At 42.3% G+C, this 12,963-nt stretch overlaps 1 protein-coding gene across 1 annotated transcript in view; it reads left to right on the plus strand.

The window, feature by feature from the left end:
- Positions 1-12,963, plus strand: part of MAST2 (microtubule associated serine/threonine kinase 2) — a 624,140-nt gene that overhangs the window by 41,744 nt on the left and 569,433 nt on the right. Inside the window, exon 3 of the mRNA XM_030208366.1 lies at positions 11,529-11,671. Within this exon, the coding sequence (XP_030064226.1) occupies positions 11,529-11,671 (143 nt within the window). The remainder of the gene's footprint in view (positions 1-11,528; positions 11,672-12,963) is intronic.

The raw sequence follows: 12,963 nt of genomic DNA on the forward strand, positions 1-12,963 counted from the left end.
TGTAAGCTGATTTTAAGAAGGACTCCATAATTTTTCCAAACATGTTATTATAAGCGAACATTATAATTCTGAGATGACAGGATGGAGTCAGCCACACTAGAGGATGATGATACCTAATAATGCTACTATGGACCTTGCTCTTTTCGAACAAAAAAACAAAACAACAAATTAAAAAACCAAAAGAGTGTGGATGCAGATTTTGCCCTCTCTTGTTCTCCTCCTTTTTCCTTTCCTGTGCTGCATCATGAAAAACCTGTGTACGTTAGTTTTCTTCATCCTCAGCCATTGAGTTAAGCCCTACTGAAACTCTTTTCATCATGACTGACCAGCTTTTGAACTTCAAGAATTGTTCCTATGGGATGAAGATGTAGATCACAGAATATGACATAGTCCGCTATTACTATCTGGTACCTGACCATGGTGTCCCCAACTTTGCCCACTGTTTAGGAAGTTCAGAGCCCTCAAAATGTCAGCTTCTTTGGAGATTTTACCCTTCCCAGACACTTTGTACCAGGAAGGCAGGGAGAAAGACTCCAAGAGGTCCGTATTTAGGGACCAATCGGAGAAAGGATGTAGGAGAAGCTACACCATCTTCTAGAGTAAGATAATCCATGGACATCTGCAGACCCATTTTAGTTTTGTTTTATTGAGCATTTGATATATTGCCTTTCACATAACATTAAGGTGATTTTCTTCCTATCCCCTTGAACAATGAAGGTACATTCATAGAACAGTGCCTGGTGAACCCGATCCCATTCAGTGAGGGAGTTACATCAGGAAGTTGAAAACTGTTCACCCTTCCCACATAGTGAAATTCTAGGGTTCTTTTCAGCCTCAAAGTCCCAGTCTGAGGATCTTCACCTAAGTGATTGGACATGAGGACTTTATAAGACTGGAATCCTTACTCTTAAATGAACTTTCCACTGCTTGTGCTCTAATACTGAACCATACTATCTGTGATTACTGTATCCTAGATAATCACCCAGTACAGCATTGGACACACTCTTCCTTCATAAGCATCTGCTCTAGTATTGCTCCCCTACCTCAAGGTTCAGTTACCAGTTGCTGGGAGAGTTCTCCCCATAGAGAATCCATGATCTTCTAGACACACAGCAGCCAGGCTGTCCCAATGAACATCCTGCAGATTGAAGTTGCCTAGCAATAAGCATGTCACCTTTCATACTAGTTTTGTAATGTGTTCAATTAAATCTCTGTTTCCTTTGCCTGTGAGGGAGGTCTGTATATCACAGTAGTATAAATAGAGGTTATAGTCCCTGTTTTCCAGAGAAGGGTGACAAAAATCAGAGAAGGGCGATGAAAATGATAAAGGGGATGGGGCGACTTCCCTATGAGGAAAGGCTAATGCAACTAGGGTTCTTCGGCTTGGAGATGAGATGACCGAGGGAAAGTATGATAGAGGACTGTAAAATATTGAGTGAAGTGGCATGGGTACAGGTGAATCACTAGTTTACTCTTTCCAAAAGTACTAAGACTAGGGGACACACAATGACGCTACTAAGTAGTAAATTTAAAACAAATTGAAGAAAATATTTCTTCACTCAGTGTGTAATTAAACTCTGGAATTTGTTGCCAGAGAATGTGGTAAAAGCAGTTAGCTTAGTAGGGTTTTAAAAAAGAGTTTGGCTAATTTCCTAAAAGAAAAGTACATAAGCCTAAGGTGGACTTGGAGAAAATCCACTGCTTATTTCTAGGATAAGCAACATAAAATCTGTTTTACTCTTTTGGGATCTTGCCAGGTACTTGTGACCTGGATTGGCCACTGTTGGAAAGAGTATACTGGACTTGATTGACCTTCGGTCTGTCCCAGCATGGCAGTGCTTATGTTATGTTCTTATATTAGCCCAATGTACCTTCTTAAGCCCCGCAGTTCTCATGTTTTTAATGTTTCTCCGAGGACATATAACATCAGAGCATGCTAGTAAAATTCCTTGATGAAATGAGAGACTGCATTATGGAGCAGCTGGTCGAGGAACCAACAAGAGGGGTAACAATTCTAGACCTAGTCCTTAGTGGAGTGCATGATCTGATGCAGAAGGTGCTTGGGCCACTCGATAACAGTGATCATATCATGATGAGATTTGATGTAATATCTGGAGTAACTACACACAGAAAATCCAATACATTAGCATTTAACTTACAAAAAGGAGACTACGATAAAATGAGAAGAATAGGTCACGTGACGCCATGGTGCAGGGCTGACGCTGGAAAGCTAGGCTCCGCGCACATTCACCTGAAAATCTGATAATTTGACGTACCCAAGGTGCGAAACGCTACAGCCTTGCTCATATAAGGTGAGAGAACGATTAGTGATCAAAGATCAGGCAGAGAACAACAGAATGGCAGCGAAAACGGTGAGGAGAGAGCGAGACAAATCGAAACTGCCTGATAACAAGATGGCCGACCAGCGTGATCCCGGAGAACTAGCGGTGGGATCCGCATGGCTGACGGAGATTACGGCCGAGGTAACAGCAGCGGTCGAGGCGGCGTTGGATAAGAAACTTCAGCAACTGTTTGATCGGACGGAGGAGGCTCATGAGCGTATTGATAGTATGAATCTGGAGCTAGATGAAGGTTTACAGCGGATTTCAGAGATGGAGGAGACTGGGGGCGCAGAAGGAGATTAATAAGAAATTAGAGCGGCGGGTACAGGATTTGGAGACAAAGATCGATGATTTGGAGAACAGGAGCAGGCGAAATAACCTGCGTCTGGTTGGACTTCCAGAATCGCTCTTGGATAAAGATCTGGCTACCTTTCTAGAGGAATGGCTGCCACAGTCTTTACACATCGAGGACAAATTACAGAGATTTTGTGTTGAACGGGCTCATAGAGTTGGGCCTCCGCGACAGCCAGTGACCAGGCCGCGAGTGGTCATATTAAAATCTCTGAACTTTCGTCATAAACAACATATTCTGGACGCGATACGAGGAGGTAGTACCCTCACCTATCAAGATAAGAGGATCCTTTGTTTTCAGGATTACTCACAGCAGGTGCAAATGAGGAGGAAGTCCTTCGCGCCTTTATGTACGGATCTTTTCAACAAAAAAATAAAATTTGCGCTTCTATATCCTGCTAAGCTGCGCCTCACGATTAATGGAGCCACAAAATTTTTCGACACAGTTGAAGCAGCTAAAGCATATATCCAACAACATGGGGGTGAATAGACCCTCCAGAAGGAAGGATACAACTATAGAAGCATATAGTGGATAAACTCAGGACAGTGGATTATTTGGGACATAAACATGGAGAGCTACTTTAGGGGAGCTGACATAAGTTCTCCAAGTCTTGAATACTGAAGGATTGAGATGTAACTTATTGTATGATATGAACAGAGCTTGAAGATAAGGGGTCTTACGGACGAGACAATACATAATATGACAACAGGGGAAACAGATATGGACCGCGGAATACAATGTTGGATTTCTGCAGACTTATGGGCATGGCATGGCGACCTGCAGAATACGGCTGAATGATCACATAGAACTGAGATCCAGCTTGGAATCGCTGATCTATTTCCTGGCCGATGCAAAAGAAGATGATCAAAGACTGGTATATGAGAAGTGACCTGTAAAATTGTGAATGGTTAGGTTGCGGGGCCTGGAAAGGGTTGGATGGGTAAATGGTAACTGCAGGGTGAGTGCAGGTGTTAATAAGTGACTAGTTCTTTGAACAGGAGGGAGGGAGGGAGGGAGGATTTAAAGGATGGGAGATAGGGGGGAGGGAGGGGGGTGGGTGGGAGGATGGGGGAAATGTAGGGTTTGGTTAACAGAATTTCGATTAGGTATATGGGGTCAGAAGAGGTATGTGAGTGAGTTGAATGATGAGTGGCTGATGAAAAGAATAGTAGGAGTGGTGCTGCTGGGACACCATGACTGCACACCTATAGATGTGGAACATATGTTGATGCAAGAGCGAGATATAGGAGATTGATGGGACTAAAAGTATACTCCTGGAATGTGGGAGGTATTTCATCCCCCATTAAACGAAAGAAAATACTTCATAGTCTTAAAAAGAAAAAGGCAGATATAGCACTCCTCCAGGAGACACATTTATCGTCTCAGGAGCATGACAAACTCAAAACCTGGTGGGTGGGGACAGTGTTGGAGGCCCCAGCGGTGGGGAAGAAGGCCGGGGTGGTGATATTGTTCCACAAATCCCTCCAGGTCGAGGTGAGGCAGATGTGTGTTGATCCTGAAGGGAGATACATTCTGGCACAGGTCAAGGTGAATGACACTACATACCTTATCAGTAATATTTATGCCCCTAATGTGTACTGTAAGAAATTCTTCCATACTCTCATCAGCAAGATACAGCACTTTAATGTTCCGCAGAAGATAATTGGGGGGGACTTCAATGTGGTAGCGGATTCCACCATGGATAAATCACATAATGTAGCAGGTGCGATAGGGGAGATGGATAAAGGTATCAATCTGATGTGTGGAGCCTTGGGAGTGGTTGACGTGTGGAGGGTTCTAAACCCAAATACCAAAGACTATACGCACTACTCTAGAGCCCACCACACGCAATCACGAATAGATTACCTACTGATAGATGAAGCAAGCTTTGCAGGCATCTCAGAGGCTGCAATTGACCCTACGATTATATCGGATCATGCGGCAATATTTATTGAATTTAAAGATCAGAATTCACAAAGACAGTTTAGATGGATATTTCCCATGGATCTGTATTATGATCAGGACTTTTGGACATATATTAGGGGGAAATGGGAAGAATATACACTACATAATGCATCTCATGTAGATACACCGATACTGTTCTGGGAAGCTGGGAAGGCTGTTTTACGGGGTGAGATTATAGCGTACAGTGTCAGAAAGAAAAAACAGAGAGATCGAGAGATCATCAGATTGGGGGAACAGTTGGTGCAATTGAGGAGGTCGTATGGACAAAAGTCCGCAAATCATACCCGAGAACAATTATTAGCCACCCAGGTAGCCCTAAATGAGCTGTTACATCAGCGAGCAAGTAAATCTGCTGAATACTATAGATATCAACTATATAGGTTTGGCAACAAACCAGGGAAGATGATGGCAGGTCTAGTGAGGAAGGCGAAGGGGCAGAGGAGAGTGTTGGTGGTTAAGACACAGAGGGGAGGCCTGGTACATGATGACATAGAGATACGAGATGTGTTTAGGGATTACTATGCTAGGCTATATGCTAAAAATGATGATGATGATTTAGATCCTGATATATATCTAGAGAATGTCACTAAGCCAAAGATCTCAGAGCAACAGAAGAGGGAGCTAAACAAACCGATTGAGACGGAGGAGGTCCTTAGAGAAATAAAAGCCAGTGCATTACATAAGGCTGCGGGGCCAGACGGATTTAGGGCTGAATTGTATAAAATCTTAATGCAGGACATAGGAGACCCCTTGACTAAGGCCTTTAATAGATCAGTTGAATTAGGGGAACTTCCGCAGTCTTTGCGACTTGCGGACATAATGGTCTTTCCGAAACCCGAGAGAGATCCGACCTTACCAGATTCTTATAGACCAATCTCTTTGATTAGCTATGAGGCCAAGTTGTTGGCTAAAATTTTGGCCTCGAGATTGGCAAAAGTGTTACCGAGCATAGTTGCGACCCCTCAGGTAGGCTTTGTGCAAGGGAGACAGAGTGGGAAAAATATTAGGCTGATATTGGCATCAATGGAGAGTGTGCGCAGGGAAGGTGGGGATTCCCTCTTGATCAGTTTCGATGCCGAAAAGGCGTTTGATCGGGTTGAGTGGGAGTTCCTGTTTGCATCATTAAGGGCGTATGGCTTTGAAGGCTATTTCACACAAGCAATCTCCATATTATATAAGAACCCTATGGCGAGAGTGTTGGTCAACGGAGCGTACTCTCGAAGCTTTGTAATTAATAGAGGAACCAGACAGGGATGCCCTTTGTCCCCTTTACTTTTTGCTATCACGTTGGACCCCTTGGTCAGGGAAATTATGGGTAACACTGAGATTGAAGGTATACAATTGGGAACCAGAGAATTTAAGATCTCGGCGTTTGCCGATGACATTTTGGTTCATCTAGCTAGACCGGAGAGATCGCTGCCGGTCTTGATGGAGGTTTTTGAAGAATATGGGGCTTTCTCGGGATTTAAATTGAATTTTCAAAAATCAGAGGGATTGCCCACAACCAATACGGTAAGGGAGCAATAGAAGGGAAAGTTTCTACTGAGATGGGAGAATAAGGAGTTTAAATACCTAGGCATAACACTAACCGGAGATCTGAGTAGATTATATAGACAGAATGTCGATAAGTTACTGCAGTATACGCGACATAAATTAGCAGTATGGGAGGGGCTACCTATAACATTAAGTGGGCGAGTTGGTTTGTATACAATGATGCTCTTTCCAAAATGGCTGTATGTACTAAGACAGCTGCCCATAGTATTACAGACTAAAGATATAAAGAAGCTTCGAGGAATGATGTCTAGGTTCTGTTGGAGTGGGAAAAAGGCTAAAGTTAAATTGGACTATCTTTATGGGAAAAGGACAGAGGGAGGTTTGGGGCTGCCCGATATTAAACAATATAATTGGGCCTGTTTGGCTCGGCACCTAGCGGATTGGGTTTTGGAAACAGAAGAGCATATGGCATGGAATATTGAGTGTGCATTGTTTAGACCATATCATCCCTATTATATGTTACATGTTGAGGGTAAAATGTTACCTAAGGAATGGCGCCATCATATTTTATTACACCCAATGCGAAGTATATGGCAGTACATATTGAGGAGACTAAATAAGAACCCACGGTGTACGGATCTCCTCCCACTAGTTGGGAATGGAGCATTTGAACCAGGGAATGCTCACCCGAAATTTATCAAGTGGGCACAGGAAGGAGTGGTATTAGTGGCAGATGTTATGCAAGACACGGGGAAGGCTATATCCAGGGAGGCTTTAGAGGATATGGTGGGAGTAGAGAATGTGACATGGTATGATTATTATCAGCTTCATAGCTATATTGAGCACTTACGTAGAGAAAAATGTGATAAAGGGATGTATGAGCTACTGGTGAATTTGTTTCTGCCTCAGGGAAGAGAACAGACTTCGGTGTCAACATTGTATAAACAGTTAAGTATGATTGCCCCGTACCGCAGCTATGAGGCAGTGGCTAGACGATGGTCTGAGGATTTGAGGGTAGAGATTAGCAGTGGAGATATAGCCCAGTCATTGAAGGAGATTGTACATAAAGTGACTAGTGCCAGACATAGGGAGATACAATTTAGAATCATTCTGAGAGCATACTTCTCTCCCATACAGGCTTATTATGCAGGTAGACTGCAAGAAACACATTGCAGTAAATGTAATTTTCAGAGAGCAACACTGTATCACATGTTTTGGGGATGTTCTGTTATTAAAAAGTTTTGGGGTCCAGTGCTGGAATATTGCGAGGCTCTGCTGCATAAGAAGATTGGGCTCACGCCTAAAACTGTTGTGCTAGGACTGAGGGGAAGTGGGTCAATTATGCGATACAAAGAAAGCTTATTTATATATAAGGCACTCATTATTGGGAAACAATGTATTTTACAATACTGGACACAAGAAATAGGACCATCCTTTTGGCAGTGGAGGAGTTCGCTTCATTCCCTGGTGCGGATGGAAGCACGTGCTATGAACAGTAGTCCTAGAAGTAAACAACGCTTCTGGGAAGTCTGGGAACCGTATGTGCAGGCTCTATCAGGCAGAGCTCGCAGCCTATTGGTGAACACACTCACTGGGGGGGGAGGAACGGAAAGTTAAAAATGATATGTATGACTATTGGAATTATGTTGATGTGACAAACATTAAAGCAAGGGTATAGGGGGGATGGGGGGTGGGGAAAGGGAGGAAAACTCACAGAAAAGTTTGATGACACTCCAGTTAAAGGTTTTGTTAAAGAAGACAGAGATCTGTATTAAGTATATGTTTATTGATCTATGTATGTTGTAAACTGTGACATCAATAAAACAGTTAAAACATAAAACGAGAAGAATAGGCCAAAAAAAAATGATTAAGAGGAGCAGCTGCAAAGGTCAAACATTTACATCGTGTGGATGCTATTCATAAGTACATAAGTATTGCCATTCTGGGAAAGACCAAAGGTCCATCAAGCCCAGCATCCTGTTTCCAACAGTGGCCAATCCAGGTCACAAATACCTGGCAAGATCCCAAAAAAGTACAAAACATTTTATACTGCTTATCCCAGAAATAGTGGATTTTCCCAAGTCCATTTAATAATGGTCTATGGACTTTTCCTTTAGGAAGGGAAATGGGACTTGATATACCGCCTTTCTGAGGTTTTTGCAACTACATTCAAAGCGGTTTACATATATTCAGGTACTTATTTTGTACCAGGGGCAATGGAGGGTTAAGTGACTAGCCCAGAGTCACAAGGAGCTGCAGTGGGAATCAAACTCAGTTCCCCAGGATCAAAGTCCACTGCACTAACCACTAGGCTACTCTGTCCAAACCTTTTTTAAACTCCGCTAATCTAACTGCCTTTACCACATTCTCTGGCAACGAATTCCAGAGTTTAATTACATGTTGAGTGAAGAAACATTTTATCCGATTCGTTTTAAATTTACTATATTGTAGCTTCATCGCATGCCCCCTAGTCCTAGTATTTTTGGAAAGCGTAAACAGACCACATCTACCCGTTCAACTCCACTCATTATTTTATAGACCTCTCTCATATTTCCCCTAAGCCGCCTTTTCTCCAAGCTGAACAGCCCTAGCTGCTTTAGCCTTTCTTCATAGGGAAGTCGTCCCATCCCCTTTATCATTTTCGTCGCCCTTCTCTGTACCTTTTCTAATTCCACTATATCTTTTTTGAGATGCGGCGACCAGAATTGAATACAATATTCGAGATGTGGTCGCACCATGGAGCGATACAAAGGCATTATAACATCCTCATTTTTGTTTTTCATTCCTTTCTTAATAATACCTAACATTCTATTTGCTTTCTTAGCTGCAGCAGCACACTGAGCAGAAGGTTTCAACGTATCATCAACGACGACACATAGATCCCTTTCTTGGTCTGTGACTCCTAACGTGGAACCTTGCATGATGTAGCTATAATTCGGGTTCCTCTTTCCCACATGCATCACTTTGCACTTGCTCACATTAAATGCCATCTGCCATTTAGACGCCCAGTCCCGTAAGGTCCGCTTGTAATTTTTCACAATCCTCCCGCAATTTAACGACTTTGAATAACTGTGTCATCAACAAATTTAATTACCTCACTAGTTACTCCCATCTCTAGGTCATTTATAAATATGTTAAAAAGCAGCGGTCCGAGCACAGACCCCTGGGGAACCCCACTAACTACCCTTCTCCATTGAGAATACTGACCATTTAACCCTACTCTCTGTTTTCTATCTTTTAACCAGTTTTTAATCCACAATAGAACACTACCTCCTATTCCATGACTCTCCGATTTCCTCTGGAGTCTTTCATGAGGTACTTTGTCAAACGCCTTATGAAAATCCAGATACACAATATCAACCGGCTCCCCTTTATCCACATGTTTGTTCACCTCTTCAAAGAAATGTAGTAGATTGGTGAGGCAAGATTTCCCTTCACTAAATCCATGTTGACTGTCTCATTAATCCATGCTTTTGAATATGCTCTGTAATTTTGTTGTTAATAATAGTCTCTACCATTTTGCCCGGCACCGACGTCAGACTCACTGGTCTATAAATTCCCGGATCTCCTCTGTTACCTTTTTAAAAAATTGGCGTTACATTGGCCACCCTCCAATCTTCCAGTACCACGCTCGATACATATTACTAACAATAGCTCCGCAAGCTCATTTTTCAGTTCTATCAGTACTCTGGGATGAATACCATCTGGTCCAGAAGATTTGCTGCTCTTCAGTTTGTAGAACTGCCCCATTACATCCTCCATGTTTACAGAGAATTCATTAAGTTTCTCCAACTCGTCAGCTTCAAATACCATTTCTGGCACCGGTATCCCACCCAAATCTTCCTCGGTGAAGACCGAAGCAAAGAATTCATTTAATCTGTCCACTACGGCTTTGTCTTCCCTGATCGCCCCTTTTACTCCTCGGTCATTTAGCGGTCCAACCGATTCTTTTGCCGCCTTCCTGCTTTAAATATATCTAAAATAATTTTTACTATATTTTTGCCTCCAACGCAATCTTTTTTTCAAAGTCCCTCAGCCTTCCTTATCAGTGCTTTGCATTTGACTTGACATTCCTTATGCTGTTTTTCAGTCGGTTCCTTCTTCCATTTTCTGAAGGATTTTCTTTTAGCTCTAATAGCTTCCTTCACCTCACTTTTTAACCATGCCGGCTGTCGTTTGGTCTTCTGTCTTCCTTTTTTAATACGCGGAATATATTTGGCCTGGGCTTCCAGGATGGTGTTTTTGAACAGAATCCACGCCTGATGTAAATTCTTGACCCTCGCAGCTGCTCCTCTTTTTTTTTTTTCACCGTTCTTCTCATTTTATCATAGTCTTTTTTAAAGTTAAACGCTAGCATATTTGATTTCCTATGTATTCTTACTTCAAAGCTAATATCAAATTCGATCATAGTATGATCACTGTTATTAAGCGGCCCCAGCACCATTACCTCTCGCACCAGATCATGCGCTCCGCTGAGGTCTAGGTGTAGAATTTTTCCTTCTCTTGTCTGCTCCTGTACCATCTGCTCCATAAAGCTGTCCTTGATTTCATCAAGGAATGTTTCCTTCCTAGCGTGCCCCGATGTTACATCATTTGTTCTTGAACAGATTATAGCTCATATAATTGTATGCAGTCAATGTTCTCCATGTACCATTTCTCTATGACTCCCACTAAATCCAAGTCAGTCTCTAATAGTAGAGATCTCCTATAAATCCCAGACTGTAGACATGAGTATGTGTTGGTTTTCTATTTCTGTACAAGTTTTGTTTTACTGGTCAGTATTCAGCTGGCAGAGATGAACTGTTGCTGGCTAAGTTAGACCCAGATAGATACTCAATGATGGGCCATGTCTGGGCACTGACATTGAATATTTGGCTGCCCTTCAATTATCCAGAACCAGATAAAAGCTGTGATAGGTTATCTGTCCTCCCCTCCAATTTGATCCTCACTCCAAACACCCCTCTCTAATTCCAATCCTTCCCCACCTGTTTTCAACCTTTCTCTTCTACCTCCCTGGACTTCCCCAACCTTTGGAGTTTCCCGCAGGTAAACCCTTTTGGTCTAGAGGGTTGGGGTGTGAGCATTCCCCTTCCGTTCCCACCCTGTTCAACTCCAAGTTTAAAAATGGTGGTTCTGATCCCCTAGCAATAATCTTGTGGTACTACTGCTAGGGGATCAGCCAGGAATGTTGCAACCAATTGGTTTTCTGCCAGGTACTTGTGACCTAGATTGGCAACTGTTGGAAGCAGGATTGATCTGACCCACTGACCCAGTATGGCTATTCTTATGTTCTTATAAGGACAAATCAGTTTACATTTACAATTAAATTACAATAAGAGACTATGAGAGTAAGTTCTTTCATTTTGTTTCTAAAGGAAAGCAGCTACTTCCTTTATCAAACAGTATACACAGTGGTGTGGGACAATTGATATGGCAGCCATCTGGAGAAACTACTAATCTGGTTCGAATGAGAAACCAATCGCTTGGACAGTCTGCTCCATCTCTGACTGCTGGCGTGGTGAGTGTTTGAACATATTCTTTTTTGTACATTGTAAAATTAGTTTTACAGTAATGTAGACTAATTGCTCATTCGCTTTTTTTCTTGCAAGATTATTTAACCTTTTTTTTAAGCTTATCTTTTTTTTTCTTGTGTCCCTTGTTACTCTTAACTAAAGTGCTTGTTTTTTTGTAATTCAGCAGGAAGCAAGAGCAAAGTACAGCTCCACTTTATGTATTTTAACAAGACAGAGACCCCCCCCCCCTAAACAAAACTCCTGGAGAAAAAAAAAGAAAAGAAAAAAGGGGGTGGGAGAAGGGAGGGGGAGATAAAAAGCACAATCTAAATAGAACATCAATAATGTAAAGACACAAGAAGGCCTCACAGCTTTTCCCATTTAGCCATAGCCTTGGAATGCTCTGCCCTCAATTTCCCCATGACACAAATATACTGCAGCCTAGACTGCCAAACCTGGAGCAAAGGAGATTTAAAATGTTTGTTTTTAAAAATTACTCATTACTGTTCTGCATTCTGTTAGCAAATTGTTTATAGTCCTTTTGCATGAGTGTTATGGTAGTATTGTAGGGCACCTGTTCTTGAAAGAAGTCCATGGACTATTTTCCCTTGATGCCATGGCTCTAGTCTGCCCTTGAAACATACAAATAGTCATCATACTGGATTAGATCAGTGGTCCGTCTAGCCCAGTATTATGTTCCCAACATTCACCACTCCTGGTCACAAGTACCTCGCAGAAACCCAAATAGTAGCAGTGTTTACCTGCAAGTTAGAAGCGGGGAAGATAAGAAGGCAAAGCACAAGAAGAATTAGCCTTGTAGGGGGAGAAGCAGGTTGTGAACCAAGGAAGCTAGATTTTACCTTAAGTAATCCTGTAATGTATTATCAAATGCCTTTTCAATATCAAAACTCACTAGTGCTGCTTCTAGACTCTTTTGCTGCCAATAGCTTCCTCACATTCGATACCACATTACACCCTTTTAAGAGGCCCACCTTATGGCTCCCTACCAACTTAGGTAAGATGTCTGTAAGACCGGAACCGGAGTGATATGATACAGATGTTCAAATATTTGAAAGGTATAAGTTCGCAGACAAACATTTTCCAGAGACAGAAAGGTGGTAGAACTAGAGGACATGAATTGAAGATGAAAGGGGGCCAACTGAGGAATAATGTCAGGAAGTATTTCTTAACCGAGAGGGTGGTAGGTATTTGGAATGCCCTCCCATGGGAAGTGGTAGAGTTGAAAATGGTAACGGAATGAAAAAAATGCGTGGGATAAACACAAAGGAATCCTGAT

This window comes from Microcaecilia unicolor, chromosome 6, assembly GCF_901765095.1.
Source record: "Microcaecilia unicolor chromosome 6, aMicUni1.1, whole genome shotgun sequence".
Taxonomy (NCBI): Eukaryota; Metazoa; Chordata; class Amphibia; order Gymnophiona; family Siphonopidae; genus Microcaecilia; species Microcaecilia unicolor.